This window comes from Lepisosteus oculatus, chromosome 21, assembly GCF_040954835.1.
Source record: "Lepisosteus oculatus isolate fLepOcu1 chromosome 21, fLepOcu1.hap2, whole genome shotgun sequence".
Lineage (NCBI taxonomy): Eukaryota > Metazoa > Chordata > Actinopteri > Semionotiformes > Lepisosteidae > Lepisosteus > Lepisosteus oculatus.
Window position 1 is genome coordinate 12,425,559 of NC_090716.1, and position 21,758 is coordinate 12,447,316.

General features: G+C 38.5%; 1 protein-coding gene across 1 annotated transcript in view; it reads right to left on the bottom strand.

Moving 5' to 3' along the window:
* The window catches only part of abtb2b (ankyrin repeat and BTB (POZ) domain containing 2b), a 49,540-nt gene that overhangs the window by 8,516 nt on the left and 19,266 nt on the right, over window positions 1-21,758 (bottom strand). The window contains exons 2-8 of the mRNA XM_006642457.3: window positions 11,736-11,882; window positions 6,984-7,191; window positions 4,166-4,318; window positions 3,432-3,597; window positions 2,108-2,197; window positions 1,328-1,429; window positions 408-504 (exon numbers count right to left, since the gene is read on the bottom strand). Of these exons, the coding sequence (XP_006642520.1) occupies window positions 408-504; window positions 1,328-1,429; window positions 2,108-2,197; window positions 3,432-3,597; window positions 4,166-4,318; window positions 6,984-7,191; window positions 11,736-11,882 (963 nt within the window). The remainder of the gene's footprint in view (window positions 1-407; window positions 505-1,327; window positions 1,430-2,107; window positions 2,198-3,431; window positions 3,598-4,165; window positions 4,319-6,983; window positions 7,192-11,735; window positions 11,883-21,758) is intronic.

The following is a 21,758-nucleotide window of genomic DNA, read 5'->3' on the forward strand; positions in this document are numbered from 1 at the left end:
TGTGTACTTGAATGTGTCTCCCCTAGGCTTCGGACATTCTTATAGAAGCCATTACAAAATGAGCTCCACAAATGGAGTAAAATAAGCGAAAGGCATACAATGCCAATAACAAGAATATTGAGTGGTTAATGTTAATATTTAAAGTTTTATATTACAGTGCTCAGTTGCCCTTTGGAGATCTTCAAATAAAAGCCACATAAACAAAATTATACTTTCGGAAAAAAAAAACAGCATGTCTGAAATAATTATGATGAACTGGAAGAATTGACTACTGCTCCTCTTTGACTGGGACTAGTTTCGTGACCAGTGCTGGTGTGCTCGGGCCAGCTCAGTGGGCTGTGGGCGCTGGCCGAGGCGCGGATTCCTGCGGGGGGGTGCTGTGGTGTCCAGAGGCGTGCTGCACCCACCTGCTGCTGATGCCAGCTGTAGGGGCGTCTCGGCATAGCTCTCCTCCCCATCGGTGACGGCTGCGCCCTCCACATCGGCTCCAGCATCCAGGAGGAGCTGAGAGCAAAGATGCGAGCACAGCGTTTGAGTTTCAACCGGCAAGCGCGCGCAACTGGCCTGCTCTCACTGTCACGCCCTCATTTCGCACTGTCTGTTCCAAAAGGATCAGCTGCAGGGTAATTATTCATTACAGTATGCGGGATCAGGGTAATCTGAACACTAACAAACAGCAACAAGATGGAACGAGTTATAATAATTCAGCAGCCCAGATGAGAAAAGTTAAATAATGTTTGTAATAACCGTTACAACTACGAATATAAACAAATCTGACAATGACTTGTAGGTGTACGGAAAACACACATATCACATGTTGACTGCTAATCTGAGCAAGAGTTGAGTACCGCAGAACAAAGGAATGTAATATAAGATATTAATTAACATTCACAGAGGTCTCACATCCACCTTTACAAGTAGCAGTGTTTGGATCATGCAGAGCAGCCTTAGCAGAAATGCCAGACCAATTCACAAAATAAATGTGATTTGACCCTTTGTGATCAGAATTTTATTTACTGTATTTTAGGATAAAACCCGATAAAAAGAACAACATAAATCATCAGTTCTGCTTAGGATCCACCTCCCTTCTCCCTGCCTTTCCCTATCCCACCCCATCACTCACCATGATATATGGATATTTTATAATTGCGCACTGCTACAGTCCTTGTTCAAATAGGAGATCATTTATTTCCCTATCTTTGCCCAGTAATGACTATTAACAACTTACTCCTGCTAAATATACAGTATGCCTAAGAGTCATAGCAGAAGAGTTGCAGCACCCTCGAGTGAAACCATTCATTAATTACCACACGGCTAAATGATTTACCTGGACTACAGAGATGTGGCCATGAAGCACTGCAAAAGTTAGGGCAGCCCAGTGTCGGCTGTCTGGGTGAACCGATGGGTGTTTGAGAGAGTACCCTGGGACCTGATGAAGAGAAGATGTTAGCTGAGCAAGAGAATCTGCTTTTTGAAGCAACTTCAGACATTTTCTATGAGCAACACTATGAGCGACTGAACTCTGAGCCCTGATTTTTAAGACTGCATGGCTCTACTGGATAATTTCTTTGCAATTAGCTGCACAATGTTGCATTAAAGAAAAGAGAGAAAAAGCAGGCTGGCGCATGTTTCATCTCAAGAAAGAACACTGACAGTGTTGCCTGCCTCTGTTGGATGCCAATGAATGCTGATAAATCTCTTCACACCTTTTCTCAATTTTTTTCTTAAAATCTGCCACTCTGTCGTGCTGTGGCATAGCTAGATAATGTATTTGATCCTTGGAGATTGCTAACTAAGATTCGCTTCATTATTAGTGTTCAATAGTGGCTCCTACGCCAAGCTGTACAGTAGGCTTAAAACATCAAATGAACAAAAGTCACTCTGTTTCACACAGTCTTTATGTCATCAATTGACTGGCAGCACATTCTGAAAAGATGTGCTTTCAGATTAACACCCTTCACACTGTAGTGATTTTTTAAAAAAAGGACATGCTTGATTTTCATTTGAAAATGTATTCTTTCCTGACAGAGAGGGTAGAATCTCAGAGAAGGCCCTAAAAGAGAACTGGAGAATGAAGAAATGCAATAATGCAAAAGCCACCACTCACTGCTAAATCCAAATTGGCTCCAGCATCTATCAGCATCTGTACCAGGGCCTCGTCTCCTATTGAACAGGCGTACATGAGTGGGGTCATGCCCTGTTGGAAGAGACGAGAGAGCTCACGCCACCTGTTGGTCCACTCACTGCAGTGGTCTTTTCTGGCACATTCCAATACTGGCCAATCTTGTAATAAAGTAGGAAACTATTTGCAAGATAATATGAATAATTAAATCAAGTCTGGAATCCACATCCAGCAGAGGAAATCTGGAAATCAATGGCAGTGATATACAGATATACAGTGATATACTGTACAGTCCAAAGACAGGTATTCACAATGGTTCTGAATTTTGTGTCTATGCATATACAGTTTAGCTGGGAATATCAATTATATCAATGTGCCATATCACTTATGCATGTATGTGATGCGTTATTTTTTCAAAAAGAGTATGCACTGTCCCCACCATTACAGTCAAATGTACTGCAATTATAGGTGAATTCAACTTTTTTAACATTGAAGGAAGACACACCAGTATCAAGATATGTTTCAATGTATTTTACCAACAGTAAGAGCTGTCTGATAAAACACGTTCACCTACAGTACACCAAGAACAGAATGTGACCAGGGGGGCTTACAAAGATTTAGACATCTGCCCAACAACAGGAGAAATGACAACTACTGTACAAATTGAGAAATTACAGCATCTCACTCAGAACCACAAGTTCTCTCTACTATAATGCTTGTGTTAGGTATTCAGGCTTGTATTATGAGATGTCACTCAATGGTGCTGATGTTCAGTAAAAGTCCTTTAACTGCATAAGATTAAAATACATTTTGGAAATTTTAGCTACCTGTTCTTTAAGCTACCATACCTTTATAATACAGGGAAAATCAATTTATTTTAGAGAGTTCTGAACGGCAAAGTCCATAAATATTAGTTTTTGTAGTGTTATGCAGTGTCACATTAGTTTAAATGTAAGAAATATTTGTTTTAAATTGTCCTCTATCTGTTCATTCCATGTGTACTAAAAGCTACAAGGTGAATAAAAAGAATCAATGTGCCTTTCCGCAGTGTAACCTGACAAGAAGGGTGTAATATCTTAAATGAGTCCTTTTTTATTGTACAATAACTGGTCAGGGCCTGATATTTTAATATTTGTTGATGCCAGCTATTCCAGAACGATATTTGCTGCCTTTAAATGGTTCATTTTAATTTTTTTAATAAAACCTTTAAAAAATCCAGATCAGTACTGATCTCTTCTTCACAGTAGTACTGCCCCCGCTGATCTGCTGCTGTGTGGAGCCAGTCAGACTGAGAGGCAGAGCGCCACACCTGGTCATCCATGGTGTTTACGCCATCCGGCCCCAAGAGCTCGATGGCCTGGCTGATCAGGTCTGTCCTGCCACAGTTCAACATGCGGAAGCCCAGGTCCAGCTGGAACTTGTCTGTAGCCGCCTTGGCATCTAGCCTCCTGAAAGAGCTGAAACAGCATTCCGGCCTGCAGGGGAGAGGAGGTGAAAGAGAGGGGGCCCACATTGGTTTTTACCATGTTCTGCAGCCAAGGTAAGCTTCACAATTCCCTATACTTGTTTTTGTCTTCTCTGCAGGCAGGATGCGAAAGCAAAGCTGGAGAGTTGCATTAGCTAATAGTTTCAAACACTTTCACCTGCTAAAATAGGTCTCAGTAAGTATCAGTAATGTTGTTCAACCAATATTCCAAGGCTTTCTTTCCTGTGAGATGATGAATGTTGCTTCTTTGCGAGTTTGTGAATTGTGAAGTTTAAAACTAAACTTAGTTTTTTTTTCTAATCCATTTTCTTCATTCTGAAGTTGAGCATTTGCCAGAGTCTTATTTCTTTAATGAAACATGCTTTCACAGTGAATTCCGCTTAAGCAACACTGATATGTGATATTGATTTTCATACCTGAGACTTCCGCTTATGCTAAAAACTGTAAAACATCTAAACACGGCCAACGGCCTCATGAATATCAGCAGGAAGAGGTGAAGGGTGTCTGGGGACCTAGTGGGCCGGCAGACAGGTGGCAGAGAAGAGGAGTCTGCTTACTTGAGCTGCCGCGGCTCACAGTCCAGTCCGGGGAGGAGCTGCCTGGCAGTCTGCCGCACATCGTCACTGTCCACCAGCAGGCTGCGGCGGTGCTCGGCGTGCACGATGGCCACGCGGATCCACTCCATCAACGGCGGCAGCAGGAGGAAGGGCCTGGCGGGGGTTGCGGGGGACAGACAGGAGGGAAACAGAGAGAGGAGAACGCTGTCATGCCAGGCCATGGCTGACAGGATTCACAGTACTGCTCCGCGGTGCCTCCGATTACATCAGGACCTTCTTCCACGCTCTACAAATCTTTTTTTTACGAAATTACCATATAATAAGGACAGACTAAAGTACTTTGACAGTGTAAATTCTTTTGTATTTTGAAATTTCAAAACTAGGACACTACTCGATTTAGATCCAAGCATATTCTGATACAGGAACAAGAAACGAATAAATTGTTCCCTCAGTTTTCTGTATAAATGATCTGAAGAGGGATCTGGACTGCCCAGGCCCTGTTCTCTTCCCAGAGGTGTAGAAACCTTCTCATTCCTCCTTCCACAGCTTCGCATTCTGCAGTCCTTATTAGATCACGTTGTTGCGCCTCTGGCTTTCACGGCTCCAATTTTTGTTTTTCCTTGGAACCTGAGCTGCTTTTCACTGCACATCAAACAGCAACCACCACCTTTGAAACTAAATAGCACGCCTGTCAATCTCTGGCCCATCAAAACATACACATTGTACATTAAGAATTATTTTATTGGGACTTCATCACAACAGTACCATCTAAGGGTCATGTTCATTCTTGAGGAAAATGGAAGCACTTTGTTTAGACTACAATTCATCTGGAGTTTCAGCCAGTCAGGTTGGCCTATGGTCTTTATTTCTTCCTGCAGTGAGTAGAGTATGCTCAAAGGGGAGCAGAATGAAGAAATCTTCTTTCTTTAATCAAAGTTAAAGGTAAATCTCCCAGCATCACCTTGTACTATTCTCCAATTCCTAAATACGTAGGTATCATTCTATATGCCAGCTTTCTATCATGCACAGCTTCTCAAAATTATAAGCAATGGTTTCTCAATTCCTATCAAATCAAATATAAACCTGAATTCTTGAACCACATTATTCTGAAATGCTGAACTCGAAAATCACAAGCACTGTGTGTTCCCAGATGTGTAGAAAGCCATTTTCTGCGTGATGCCGTAATCAACTGTAATCAATAATCAACTGTCTTTTACAGTATACAGTAAGTGACCTTCTGATTTCTTTTTAATTGTAAGATAAATCTGTCTTCTTTGTATTGATTTCATTTTGTAGTATTAGCCTTTCAGCAAGTATATAGATGCAAGCATATTAATAATTGATGATGTGAACCGAGCTATTCCAAACTTTCACAAAAATATTAAATCTGCTACAGTACATTTTGGCAAAACATCTTCATAACACTTCGAAGTGATGATGGTGGAGTCGCAGTATAAGAAGTCTAGTTTCAATATTGACATTTAAACTGTTTAAAATGTTTAACTTAAAGGAAAAGATCAAATAAAACTCCCTGGCATCAATGTAAGATTGTCTATTATATGGGGGTGGTATTTATTTCCGTGCTTTTTTGATGTTAATTAATGAAGTTCCTTTTTCTTTTTTCCCTGAAATATTAAAACTCTGTATTTGCATGCCAAACAGCTGCAGCACACAGCAGATGTGTGGCAGGATGAACTCTCCCTCTCAGAGGCGAACTCATGAGACACATGCTGCCTTCTGTGGAACTCGGAGAAAACGCAGCATGCTGTTAACAATGGAGGCATTGGACTGCAGCTGTTCAACCCTCAGCACATTCAAATCCGCTCAAGGAAAGTTTCTTCGACCATAACAAAGTTTTCAGATACGACATCCACAGTGCCTTCTCGTGTTTGTATTTTGGGATGCGTTTCACAGTTTAAACAGATGCCACATCAAGATACGCTCACTTGGGAAAGCTCCCACCATCAAGTTTTCCACTCAAACTGTAGAATTTCACATTTTCCAGGTGCTGGTTCTTGAAGCTGCTTTCATACTTTGCTTCCCTGGAATGAGAGCTCAATCCACTGGGGAAAACAATATTTTGACTATGGCTGCTATTTTGTACAGACCCTGTTTAAACAAGGCCGTAACTGTCAATTTGTTTTCATTAAAGGTTCAAGACAAATTGAGCTCTACAGGGTAAGGCATGGATTTTAGCAAACACAGTACAGAGCTGTGGTTGTGGAACCAGCCCAATGCATCTGCCTGCTGTGCCCTGCTGATCTTATTTTTATACCAAGGTTACAAAACAAGCAATAAAAAACCTGGAGGATCGACAGAGCAATCGTGCATTTTCATTTAATGAACAGGACGCACACGAGGGAAAAGGATGAATTGTGAATAGATGATCATGGCAGATGCAAGAAATTAGAGGCTGGTTCAACATTATTAAACTGAAATTTCTATTTTTTTTGTTTATGAATTTGCAGTTTCCCCTCAAAATGTTGGATTTGTGTTTGATGACATCAAGGAGAAAGTATACCAATATGTGACAGTTGGTGTCACTGTAAAAGAAAGCATTACCAGCCTGTCTCTCTGTAACCGAAGATCTACAAATGTATATGCTTTTCCTAACATCCAGCAGACCTTTCTTTCCATTTCTTTTTTTTTATGATGGGAAGATTCTTGGAATAAAAAAAGGGCCTGCCGGTTCAAGGATTGTAAGAGAAAACATGATGCTGATGAGTATTTCTCCATGTTGTTAAGAGGTGAACCTTCATCTTTAATTGGCCACTGTGAGCGTCTTGAGCTACAGTATCTCCGCTCTGCTGATGTGTACCTTTCCTTGCTGAGGGCCATTCTGGGAGGGTCCAGGTTGGGGTTCTCCATGGACTCCATCTGCGGGCAGCGCAGGAAGTAGTAGAGAGTGTGCAGAGCGTCGGGAGACCAGGACACGGGCTGCTGGCGGCTGTGGCGCGCGGGGCTCAGGCCCGGCCTGTTCGTGCTCAGGCGCTGCATGTGATGCATCGCCCTGGAGACCAGGTCACCTGCGGGGGGGGGGGGGGAGCAAACCACAACTCTGTCACCAAGACGATGCTCCCAACCAGTGCGTCCCGGTTACAGCTCACAGAAGATGTGGCTTCATTGCTGTTATTTGTTTTGAAAGCATGGTACAGAGCTGTGGTTGAGGAACCAGAGGCTGTGCCCTGCCAAGGGCATCAATATTACAAAAAACACATCAGCGTTGCAGAAACCCTTCTTACTGGGACGTCCATAATCCTCATAACGTTACACCCCATCCATCCATTTTCTATTCACTTCACATTATAAGTTATTTAACAATTAACCAGTGGCCCAATAATTAAGGGTTACGATTTAAGAGTGAATTAGAAGATTTTGTTTTTATTTTTTTATTGCCTTTTTATTTCTACTGCTTAATTATTGCACATACTGAGGTAATTATTATTGAATCACTGAAAACTCGTAACTGTACAATATGTTTTATGAATGAACTGGTAAAATCTTAAGGTAAAGTTTATGCCTTTAAATCAACTATGTGAAAATGGGAAGAGCACAATTTATTTTTGTGTGGATAATATAATTATTGGATTATCTGACCACTGTTATGGTTCTTGGTCATGTGTTTCTAATTACGAATCATGTCATATTGTGTATGCTGTGACCAATTGTGCACAACCCACTGATGAGACCAGAATGCCAAAACACGTTATTGTTGAGCTGTGATACAAGTTTATTAAATTGTCTTTTAAACATGACTAATTCGTTGGTTGAGCTGGCCTGGGGACGTCAATGAAATGTGACAAACACTCATTTACAGTATGTGATTTAATAAAGTCTTAATTTCTAAATACTTAGTAGTACATTTCTATACTGTAAGTACATTTCTGTAAGGTACAAAAATTTAGAGAATACTTGTTTTTCACAAAAGATGACATGCAACAGACTCTTACAATGAGAAAGGTATTACCATTCCAAAGCAGGCTTAGTCCTGACAGATTCAGATAGGTTTAACTAGATGAAAACAAGCTGATAAAAGTACAGTACATTTAATGCCAGAATCCAGTATCTGATGGTTACAATTGGCAGTCCATGGAATATTTTGTACCTACAAATATGTGTGGAATATTTTGTCTAGCAATTTATCAATTGAATAAGCTTTAAAACAAATTACATGAAGCAAAAAAAAATATTTCCTCATGGGACTCCTGAATCAGTACTGTAAGTGAAAAACACTTGCAACATCTTGGTCTGAATTCACTAGGAATGCAGCACAAGGGAATCTCAGTGGAGCGGAGGAGGCAGGACAGAGGAAGAGGGTCAGAAAAAGAATAAAGCATAACAGAACAGACAGAGGATACTGGAGACTCACAGTACTTCTCCCTCTGAAAGCTGTGTTTATCATCAGCAACTGAAGAGCTACTCAGTCTGGGCCAGTTTGCTTTGTCCATGAAAAGAAATTGAAAATGCATGCACGCATAGTTTCGAGACAGGTGAAGTAAATCCAAATGCAGAGGAAAAAAGTAAGGAGAAGCAGGCAATGCCTAATCAAACAAATCATCTCAAAGCTAATTTGTAACCAAAAAGAAGTGTCTATCCAAGTGGAAGAGACTACAGTGTCTGCATAAGAAGGCAAAGCTACAGAAGCTCTTTGTATGTGGTCAAATCCCAAGGCTTCAGAAGTTGCATGGATAGGCCTAGTTTCCAAATTTCTACTTCCAATACCCTGGTGATCTGAAATACTTCCAGAGGTCAGATTTTTAAGCGGTTAGATTATTTTTTTTTTGCATTAAAAAAGATAACCTCTTTACCCTCTACATAACTGCTGCTTTTGCTATGGAACCTATTGAAAAAAAATGCAAAGTTACCAATAGATGCCATTGATACATTCCTCTCAAGTTTTGGGGCCAAGACGTTGCCTGAGGACTAAGGTGCTAGAGGCTGAAAAATGTACATAGAGAGAGGTCTGTTCTTTATCCGTGAAGCTGAGGTATAAATGCACTTTTGTGCCGGGGGCACAAGCACAGGAGTGTTAAGTGAAATCCAAAGGAAAACTGCCCTGCCCAATTGCATGCTGAAGTATAAACAAACCTGCTTGGAGTTACTGATGAGCTGGAATTCATCAGTATTTCAGAAATGAAGAGCAGAAGAGGCTGGGTAAAGCAACACACACACACACACAACTCCGATAGGGTGGGATTCTTACATATGGTCCCAAAGCGCCAGAATTCACAGTTTGGAGCTGAACTGAATATTAATAGAAATAGAGTCTAAGAAATGGTAGAGCCGCAGTAAATCTGTGCAATATAGATTGAAAAAATAAAATCAATTAAAATTCTGCTACCACACTCTAAATTATACTCCCTCGCCTGGCCTGGAAACTGTGTCTATACTTTATAAACAAGAGTGGTTTTCAGCTTTAAAGAAAGTAAAGCACAGTAGGGAGCATTTAATAAAAGACAATGACAACTGCAATTTCATTGAAGAATTAAAACCACAGCATATACCTGAGAAAAACCAAGAACACTTTCATGAATGAACTCCTTTTAAAAGAAACCAGGTGTTAATGACATTCTTAAATTTCAGTTTTCCACAGTTACTCTCCTGGGATTCTGCAACCTAGATTGGTGAGATTGTAACACAAAGCAAGAATAATCTCAACAGGCTGGCAGGTCCCAGGTGGTGCTCCTACTGCTTACATTTCATGCCATAAGGTGTTTGATGGCCTCATAAATGTGAAACAAGTATGAAATGAAATGAAAACGTTGTGCTAATTATAGAAGATCAAAGCTATGCTTTGCAATAACTCAAGGTATTGTTTATGAGGTGAAAGACATTATGTCTGCAGGCACTTCTTCCCTCATGGCTTTATCGTCTTATGCTTTGTAGTGTGAGAACCGTTGTCTCTTTAACGTGAAACTGTTGCAAAATCAACCTGCTAAGGTACGGCTCTGAGGCTAACCAAGGTTATCTGGTGCTGCTCAACATTGAAGCAGTTTCTGTAATTCAGCATTGTGTCAGATGTGCTGTCCTCCTGAAAGACTACTGGATTAGTAGCAAATACAGTCTAAGTGTTGTCCTTCCCTTAGGAAGGTAAGAAAACGTTTCCTTAATGTTACTTAAAGATCTCCCATTAGGAAAGAATAACCCACTGAGCAACACAATCAATGCTTACACCACCAAGCATGCTATGAGCTATTACAAATACTTGTGTGTACCATATGTCATTTGTCAAAGGTGGTAGTATTTATAATATCCTTAAATTATTTTTGAGTTGTATATATATAGAAGGTTTGCATCATATCTGGGGCCTCGGCTATCATTGCCAGATAACATTTTCTTAACACATTTTCTACAACAAAATGAAGAACATGCCTTGTGCCCAGATGTGTTTCTTTCACTGTAACTGGAAACAGTTCATCGGTCTGCCACACTAGTGGTGCAACCTGCTCATTTAAAATCATTTGCACATGCTGGTGAGTCAGATGGCGATCTATTTTTGAGGTACAAAATGTTAGAAAACAGAAAGTGGTTTCTGAGAGACAGAACAAAGACATCCAGTGCTCACAGCAATTATTTGTATATTTTTCTTTTTTCCCCAATCTTTTTCTTATTTACAGTGCCAATCATTTTGAATTATTTTCTGATGTTTCTAACTGACATTCCATTGTTTGTGATTAAAATTCTTAATTGATAGATCTCAGAATTTACAATAGATTGCTCTGATCAGAGTGATGTTAAGTATGCACATTAACATGCTGAAAACACACTGAAGAAATACTGATCCATTTTCTCATTTCAATTTAATGAAACACTAATTTCCAGGAATTTCTCACTTTTTTTTTGCATGATATACAAAAAATTGTATTGGGGCGCATTGGGGCGCATAACATAATACCTTTACCTAATAATTTAATTAGCCTCTACCTTAAACACTGCCAATTATGGAAATTTGCCATTTGGAATTACCTTCTTAATTCTGGAGTTTTACTGTGGCTTTTAATGACAGACACCAGACTTCAGAAACGGTTCAGAAATGGTTGTTGTGTCTCCCAAGTGGGTTCCATTCTGCATTGGTAGATGATGTGGTGCTCCTTATACAGTATGTGCAAAGTGTTTTGGGATCCTATGAAATGAACAGTGCTATGTAAGCGCAAGGAATTTTGTATTAACATTAATTTGTCTGGAATACCTATGTGTGAAATAGATGGATACAAATAGGTGAGAAGATGAAAGATACTACTTTTCTTAACAACAACATATCTGCAAACTACATGAAAATGAAAGACCAGAATAACAAAGTACTGTCATAGACGTTTTTGACTCCTGTAGGATTAAAACTGATGCTACCAACTGTAAAACTGTGCTTTGGTTCAATGAGGCATTGATTTGATGTTCAGTAGAATATTCAGATAGGGATCCTTTGCCCTTGAAGACCAGCATTACTTCATGAACTCAGCGAGATCAGTATGTGAAAGTCTTACAGCCCACCAGGAAAAGCTATGTATTCTTTTATTGACAGGTACAGCTCTCTTTCTCTATTAGCAGTTTAGACAGACAGTGTTGCACTTACTGAGCTCGGAAATACTGCCTACGCAGGTGGCGAGAAGGGACTGCTCCAATGTCCGCAGCTCCAGCTGTGCATAGGCATCCTCTCGGCTCTCCTGGATGGAGGAGCCCTCTGTGTAGGGGCTGAAGTGAGCAGGCAGGGACAGCACACCTGGAGTACAGAAATTAAAAAGCACAGGGCCAGGGCAGTCAGAGAAAGGGGATAGTCTGGTGCTGCAGTGCTTTATGAATTGTGGCAGAAGTGCATTAGTGTCTGAAAGACTGATGGACATGAGTCAGCCCTAGAATTCATATTAAACATTGTGTATTTAAACATGGAGTATTTGGTTTTAATAAAATGCTTTCTTGAAAGATTTTACATTTTAATCTTTATTGTACTGCAAACTTGAATTCAGCATTGCTGAACAATTCCCCCATTCCAGATAAAGCATATCTTTATCAAATTAGCTCAATAAAATAATTGGTTTAAACCCAGCCCATAAGTGTACTGAAATTAAAGGTACAGTACACAGTATGATGAAACAAACATTTTGGTGCCTTATAATTCAATGGGAATATAAAAATACATCCGTTTGTGGGCTTGCAGACTATTACATTTACTACAGTGTAATATGTTTCCTGCATACAGTGCTCTTTCTGAGGTCTGGGATTGATCTGATTACAAAAACAGTTTGTGAAAGACCAATGCATATAAAGTTTCCCCATAGAGTAAGTAACTATCTCTCATTATTCTGGGATTAAGATAAAAATTTAATCAAATACAATCAAGGTCACAATTTGGTATTGCTAAAAACTTCAGTAAACCAAAATTGTTGGTTTAATTCAAAAGTAGTTCAGGTGGGTAGCTGCGTCAGCATGTGTAGGCTGCAAAGGCACAACAATAGGTTTATACAGTACCATGCTGAAAAGAGAAGAGAGAAAACAGAACGTTTTGGCTGTTGAGCCTTCTTCAGGGGTGCGGCTTCTAGAAACGTAAAAAAACAAACTTCCAGAGAAAGATCCCAGAACTGTTATTATGTTACTGTACGTAACCTTATCAACATTGTGAAAATGTTCTAAGAGGATATTTAGAACACAAGAAAGATTGCAGATAAGAGAAACCAATACTGCAATCCTCTACGTTAAAACAACATTTTACAGTCAACACACAGTCTACTTCACAGCATAGATTTTTACCTTTTTTCTTACTAACGCTTGTATTAAATGTCTCTGACATTACTGTATATGGTTCCTCAACACAAACAAAGCAACTGAAGATGGCTTCTAAGCTAAGGTTTGGGATGTTAATGACGTAATATACCATGTTTTACTGAAACCTCAGACATTTTAAAAAGATGCCTAATGAACCACTACAAAGCAAAGTTTAAATCCAATCTTTTTTATGAGCATTCATAAATGTAGCCCTAATCTTATGTGTGTGTAAACCTCTTTGTTAATTACAATAATTTTTAATCTAGTTGGGTGTTTATGCAAATCCTAATGTGCTTTTACAGCTGGAAAATGATTTCTCAGGGAAATTAATTGAAATGAGCAGGCTGAAAAATAAAACTGGACATCCCATTAATGGCACTGAAATCAGGAGACTTTATAGCCACACAAAACCATTTTATTTTCATTCCACCTTTGTGTTATTATAAATGTATTTGACTGACTTGAATGTACACACAGACTTGCCATTCTCAGCCTTTTATACTCTGTGGTATATTACTGAGGCCACAAACTGAACTATCTTTCTAAAGAGTACATGTCTCAAGTCTAGAGCCTTAATTGTACAGTATCTCCACACTGCTACCTCAACTTTCAACAAGCCTGAAATAATGATTGTCACTTTTCAGACAAAAAAGAATCTTAAGAAACAAGTTGAGTGCGCAATAAAAGACCCAATCTTTAGGAAAAATTACATTTCATTAATTTGGAAATGTCTGTGACACTCTCACCACTCCAATTCCCAAAACAATACCTACCAACATGAGATAATGAGGATCACTTAGGGAGTTAACAGGCATTTCCTCAAACAACATTCCAACAACAACTACTGGATATCTCTAAAAATTTATATATACACTTTATATATATAACTTTTTATAAATATAACACTTTTTTTCTGAAATCCTAGTAGTAGTTGTAGGGATACAAATTAACATTTTCTGTTTTGATTGAGGGGGTTCTGCTTTCTGAGTTATCAATTTTAGTACATAATCCAGACCTGGCTCTTTAGCACTGAAAAGTATGGTACTGTAACTCTGTGTTTTGGCATTCAATTAGAGGAAATTCAAGAAAAACGCCAAGCCACAGGAATGAGCAAGTTTTATTAACCATGGAAAATGAAACAAAAAAAAATACAAGCTTATTTTTTAGATCAATTATTATAATATTAAGTAACAACAAAATCACTCTCAAAACAAACCTCAAGCATCTGTCCTGATTAGTTTTATTTTTTAAGTGAGAAAATGTACCCCTGTCAGGCAAAATTCTGCACAAGCAGGCACAGGAAGGATAGTTAAGTGTTGATAATTACGATACAATACTACACTTGCATGGAAAAAATGACACTTCAGACTCAGCTATTCAGAAACTGCCCAAGTACCCCAGAAAACATCCACAAAAGGCCTGATATTCTTGTTAATCAGATGAGGCCCTTCCCCTCATTCAAACCTCCAATTTTGTGTTTTTTTTTGGGGGGGGGGGATGTACAAACATTTTTAATATTAACTGTCATGGAAATTAGTGCCACGTCGGCACAAATATTTCTGAACCATACATTTAGCAAGAGAAGACGCAAACTGCTTGCTTACAGTAAACACTAACATTACATTTTCATAAAAGGCCAAATGCCTGATGTATTTATTAATTGCTACAGTTCAGCTAAAACAAACGCTAAACTGAAACCCACGGTGATCATACAGTATATTTAGTGTACCTACTCTATGTATAGATTGATTTATTTGCTGGTTTTGTATATCCTAAAAAACGTAAGCAAATAAAACACACCAAGAAGCCTAAATCCTATTTTCTTGTAGCACATGAAATCTTCAGTTGAACAATGTGAAGAATATATATAATTTATCTAAAGGTTATGTTCAGAGTAAATTCCATCTTTACATCTGAGCTTTAAGAGTTCCTGCCAGCCAGTGTAGATTCACTAAACTGTAAGGCCTCTCTTAGTGTGGTGCGCACAACACAGCAAATTGAAAACATGTTGCTGCGATTAAAAACACATTTGAGCTCTTTATTGTGACTTTGAAATACACAGAGTCAGTCATTTCTGTTAACCATTTCTTCCGTGGTCTCTGTGTGTAGAATGAAAGCCTTTCTCAGGTGCTGGCCTGTTAATCTGGCTGAGAGCTTTGAACCAGGGTAATAATTTGAAATGTGAGTGCCTTGTTGCATACAGGCAGTCATCACCAGTGCAGTGTTAAAACAACACAGTGGGACCTCTCACAAGGATCTATTTTAAGGGCTGTATTGAGTCTTGAAAGAGCAGGAGTGACTGTCGTAAAGAGGATCGGTACACCTTAAAACATTTTAAAATTCACCATCAATGCAGGAAAACGAATCCAGTTTAAGAGGCATTTATTCATGTCCCGTGGCCCATTTTGCTTGTTTCCATTCTATTTATTTTGTGTTTGTTGTGATTCTCCGTTGTTTGCTGTTTTCTGGCAGACTCAAAGTGAGTAAAGGAAGTTTAGTGTTTCACATGCTTCAGAAAACTACATTACAATTATTTGTTTCCTCACACTTTCAGATAACTGGCACTGAGAGGCTTTAAGAACGAATATGCCTTTGATCTAATTATACTCTGAAAGACACCTGCACTATCACTTCTGGTTTCCAAACGACTTCACCCTTGGCTCCTTAGTTTCATGGATAGTTAAACTGAAGTTAACAACAACTGTCATCTGAAACCAAATTGATGCAGTTACACCCCAACACTGCCAAAACACAGCTTCTTCTTCTGTCCTGGAGAAACTGCACTTTTATTTTTCTCAGAAAAGCGTTGTTTACATCTAGCACTGACTTTTCCAAAGGCAAACTGTGAACTGCCTCCCTTTGAATTCAAGCTCCTCATTGTGTAACAACAATGCAGAAAGAGCGCAAACACTATTTGCTGACACCCATGTTCAACATAATAAAAAGGGCTTCACATGACAAGAGCTCCTATCAAAGCTTGCATGTGCTGAGCTGCCATTCCAGCAGGATAATCTTCCAGCACCACTGCACAGACCACCACAACCTCAGATTCACGAAATCCACAGACATAATTCCCATTATGTTTAATTAGCCAGAAATAATGAGCCTTAACCTACTTTCTGATAATCTCATAAAGACCTTGGGTTTGTTTAAAAAACTGTGGTTTTGCACTATATAGGTTTTCAGTATATTTTAACATTTCATTTAATAACTAAAGTTTAACAGTCTGGTTAAATGTCACATAACTGAAATAGATATTGAGCCAAACACATTTTCATAAAAATGGGTCAGTCATTTTTTGCACATTGGCACAGGATATCTTTTTAAATTTATTTAATATTTACATTTAATAGTCAAAGTAAAATGCTATTATTATTATTATTATTATTATTATTATTATTATTATTATTATTATTATTATTATTATTATTATTACTTTTCCACAAACAGTGATTTTGTGTGGAAGGTTAGAATACCCTTGAGTGGGTACTGGCAGATGCTAATCTTAACAATGGATACTGAGAATAATTAGGGTGATTCTCTCAAAACAGTAGACATGGGAAGGTAACAGTCAGACAGGCTTAAGCAAATCCCCTCACGTAGCAATACTGACTGTACAACCTGTTCTGGGGTTTACTCTAACACTGCCATCATGAGACTCTTTAGAGGGGTAAGGGCAGCAGGTGGCTACAACTAATGCTCGTCTACTAACAGTCCCCTTATTTTTGAAAATATAATTTTCTATCTTTAAAATAAAAATTTTAAGATAACAGAATCTAACACCTGAGAACAAGTATTGCAACACCTCTTGTCTAAAAGACATTATTCTTTGCTAGGTTTTCATACTCTTAAAAATCTTCAGAATGATTTTCTTCTAAAACGAAAGCATTTTCTTTCTATTTCAGAAATGGGAGTAGAAACGTAAGGCACATGGAGCTAGTCTGAAATCTGGGAGAGCGCAGAAATGAAGCCCAGATTCTCTGGCTCGGGGCTCTGGCTTGTGGCTTGTGACAGCCGAGGTCTGACGCACATCGGTGTCCTAGACACCCACAGCAGCTCACAGAGCTCTCGACCTTACCACACCTCCTCTGGCACCACTCTCCCATCGCGCCCTCTTCTGTGCCTGAAACCACTTCCTGGGGTCAGCAAGTCGGCCCAGTAAACTGTACCTCATCTTTGGTGCTGTACATCGCCAGAGGTCGGAGCTCTGCGAGGCTCCAGCTGAGCCGCACACCATTTTGTTTTTGTGGAGAAGAGTTGGCATCACCTTGCGTCCACACCACTGACTCAACCCCGCCACTCCGTTATCACTCCTCCTCCTGCGGCTGGTTACTTCACACTTACAGGATCTCTGCTGTCTCACTAACTAGCTGCAGTTTCTTCTCACAAATCTCCCCATTATCTGTGCCATTTTATGACAACACACACACAATAATTCATTTCAAATGAGACAAAGGGATTTGCATTTTAGCTTGGTATGTACCCCTCAGAACAGATGGTTTCATTCTTAATTACATTTGGCTTGCTCAACAACATTCTAGACAAAGCAATTCTCATGCAACGAAGAGCATGTTTATCCTAAGCATTTTTAATCCATATAATGAACAAATTAGCAAACCATCAGATCTGAAGCAACTTAACTGCTCTGTGCTGTACCACTTTCTATTGAAGCATTTTTCTTAATTCCCATCATACTTAGCACAAAAACGCTTTATTTTTTGTTGACTTTCTTATTTCACTTCATTTTGTATTTCTTAAACTTAAGTGCCCTACAGTAGTTACTGTATACTGCTGTGTTTTGTCTAGTATGTGCCAGTTTCTCTCAGCAGTATATGTAATAATTGCTGCAGGTTTCAATTTCCTGCCTACAAGCCCAGTAACAAGAGTTTGCATATCCTAATATGGGCACCTGCTTAATTCCCTAAACAAGTCCTCTATTCATCACGCAGTGCAATTTTCAAAGGCTTGCTCTGTAGTGTTAGAATATATCTTTCTGGAGAAAGTAAACGTTTCTCCATGACAACAGAAATCTCTTGTGCAAAATTAGAAATACTTGTAATCTGCACAAAATAGTAAGAAGGTTCTGCCGTGCTAGGAGGCTTCATTCCAAACTCCAGTACATCCTTGCTCCCACTCAACCGATGTACATCAATCATTGTTAATAAACAGTAGTTATAATATCTTATACAGGAGAGTACAGTTTCTTCAAGTAACTTCAAAAATATGTAAAATGTGTTTTAATGGGGGGAAATTGATAAGAAAGACAAATTAACTTCTAATGTAACTGAACTAACACCTTAAAAGGCTGACACAAGTTTGTTACAAAACAAAGAAGCACAGGCAATATTCTATCAGTATTTTAACAACTGACACCAAGAAGAGGAAGGCAGAGAGGATTTAAACCTTCTTTCACATCCAACAGCTGCTATTTGTTATTTCGGTTTCTCCATTCTGCACTGACATTCGAAATAAAATCCACAAATATGCCAGATTCATGAGAAAACAACTGCAGCAACACCAGTGATGTAGTTCATATTTTTCTTGTTTCACAGGTTTTTATTCAGGTTAAATTTAAACGTTTTGTGTACAGCTACAAGGCTTTATCACGTCAAAGAGAAGTGTGGATAAAAATGAAAGAAAATGTGCTTTATTTGTGTCTTAATCTGTGAAAGTGGCTGCTGTATCGATTCCGTCACAAGCACTTAGAATCATCAATCACGAAACATCAATTCATATCATACATAAAGTATGATAAAATTGTCTTTTTTAGCAACATTATCTCAATCTGTAGACTTACACTAGTGTTCAGCACTTAAGTGCCCATGATGTTATCAGCTGAACACCGTAACTGGAAAGCTGCCATGAACAGACAGGAACTCTGAAGTGTTGCACATAACTCTGTTATCTCACAGTAATTTACAGTTTACAGTGTGTACAGAAATGAGGTGTCGGATACTTCCAGGCAAGTACTGTACCTCATATTATAGCCCAGTGAAGATGAACATGAAAATGTACATTAATTAATTTCCCACAAATGAGCCTTTCCTTAGAGATTGCAGACACATAATGAGCTTTAGGATTTTAGGAAGGCGCTGTATAAATGCAAGGTAAAAAATGGTCATGTCTATACCAGAGTCACAGAGGCTCAGCAGGCCTGAGCTGGTTTCTCTAGCATTAAGCAGAATAGAGAACACATGTTGTCCTCCCTGGATGGCATGCTGGTCCACCACAGGGATTATAAATGCAAGTAATTATTATTAAACAACACAAATACATGTCTGTGGAAAACCACATGTGTTCATATTTTCTCTCTGTCACTTTTGTCTGCCAGCTAAAGATAAACAAACATCTCATTTGTTTTCACTTCTCTCAGGACTTCATGGCTGATGCACTGTATCCTTATGGCACCCTGTTTGTGTTAGATATGAATCCCATTCCCAGATAGTAATGAAACAGGGTCCCTCTGTAGATTCATGCAGACGTGTTTAATTTATTTGCACTTTTTAAAGATGAAAAATAACCCAAATATCTGAAGTGTTTAGCTTATGTACTGAATTCTTAATTGTTCTTTAATTAAATAAATATTGATTTACTGTTTAGGAAAAAAACAAGCTATAGGTGAGGAAATTGTGAGATTTCTCCTCCATTTTCATTGTATTATGTGATAAATCAGTTTCAACCACAAATCAAAGTTAAGAGATTCTAGGGTAATAATTACTGTGTACTAATAACTACAGAAAAAAATGCTGGCATCTGGCTAAAATCTTGGCTTTCCCCATAAAAAAAATCAAACACATTAAAATTCCTGGCGTGTATTTTATTGTGGAAACCAGGTTCTTACCAGGAAGGAGACCTAACCTCAGTTTCCTGGCAAAATCTCAGTAAAGTGCAGCTCAATTATCCTGTTCCAAAGGCAATGACATGAATTTATACATTTCTCATTTCTTTAAGACTGTTTCTGTATTGGTTATTTTCAATGAAATCAGACAAGTATTTCTGAACACTTTTTCATATATTGTATATGCTCAGAAAAATAAAATCAATTAAAAAAACTTTAAACATGTCTTTGAACTAAATAAAACATTTTATTGTGGGTTCAGTTTGACAACAATGATGAACTGATGTCACATTGCATCTTTTATAATATTTTATCACCGATATCATTCCTTCACTTGCAGCCATACTGAATTTCTTTGTCCATTATATAAAATGAAATATTGACTTACTGAATTCGGGGCTACCATTTTTGATCCTTACATGTTTTCTTTTCTTTTTAGAACACTATCGCCCTTTATTTTCTTCACAGCATTGTGGGCACAATTACATCTTTCAATGGCTATTTTTCAAACATGGCAGTTGGGAAGAAGCGGGTATCATATTTTCCAAGAGAAACAATTAATGATGTACAATGACATAGTGAAGATCAATGAATTTAAATGGGATTCTTGTCCATTAATAAACCTCACAAATTTAGCCTCTTGAAAGGGGTTTACATTTCAAGCTCACCAAACCAAAGGGAGCTGAAATACAAGTTGTTACCTTAAACACCAGTACAATCATCTGGGTGTTTGTTCTTAATGCTTTGCCCCCTTGAGGTTTGACCTTTTCAACAAATCTTGTACTACCTCGCATAACCAACTTATCTGAACAAGCACCAACAGTTATGGATATCCACAGAGCATACGGTAAGCTGTATTTTTTCAGAAGCCTTTTGATAATATTGATACTCTCAAATTCTAGGCAATAGGTATTTGAGAAAATGTGTAAGTTTGGCTAGTATACTGAGAAAAGAGCACATATATAAATAGTCAATGTTGAAACATGGCAGATGAAATCAGTGGAGTGCCTCATCTTTACTAGGATCACTGTGCTTAATAATTTCTATCAATGATTTAGATTCTGATATTGTTAATAAAATAGTAAAAGCTTTATTAAACCAAATTGACAAAAATTACTGAAGTAGCTATTGCATTTCATAAGAGGTTTACGATTTCCACATTTTAAATAGAAAGCAACCTGCCAATTTATGAGGGATTTAATTAAGTTAAAAACTAATCTAAAACTACAACTAGCAGGTGTGGGGGTTCCCAGTAAGAGCTGCAAACCCCTGGATTCAAAGTACTGTTTTAGCAAGAACAGTATTTTGATGAAAAAATATGATGATGAAAATGAAAATCCCTACCTCCATAACAAAAACATTTTGAATGTACAGTATATACTGTAGTATAAAGTAGCAGGTGTTCAGTTTCTCCACCCTGAGTGAATTTCAACAGAGGGTCTTGGCAAAAAGCAGAGAAAGAATTTATTTTATTGATTGGCCAAGACTGCTCTAAATGCGTTTCCTACAGGCATGAATAAGTAAAGAGATTTCCGGGTTGCACTTAATTTTGTGTAAAGGGGGGCACACTTAAAGATATGGAGACTCAGGCAAGGACATAATAGATGCACTGAATTTGCACATCCTCTCAAACTGAAACTGGAATTTTGTCCAATGGCTCATGCTCTTCACACCATCTTAATAAAAGGCAAAGTACTTCACAATCTTTCACTTTATGTGTAAAGAGTTGGCACCTTATTGGGTTCAGTAGTGTTCCAACATCAGTGTGAACCTCACTACATCCACCCTCACAATCCCTGAAGGCTGTGCTTCAGTTGAATGGGTTTTCTGTGCTGCCTCTTTCCTTCCTGCAAACTGACCACAGCCAAGACTGACAGAGTTTCTTATCTGTCAGCCACTCCACTGCAGACTATAAACAGTAAGCCTGAAAGAAACACAGGAGCTGTGATAGTGGAGCCAAAACAAGAAAGATTTTTGTAAATGGAAAAGTTTAGCTTG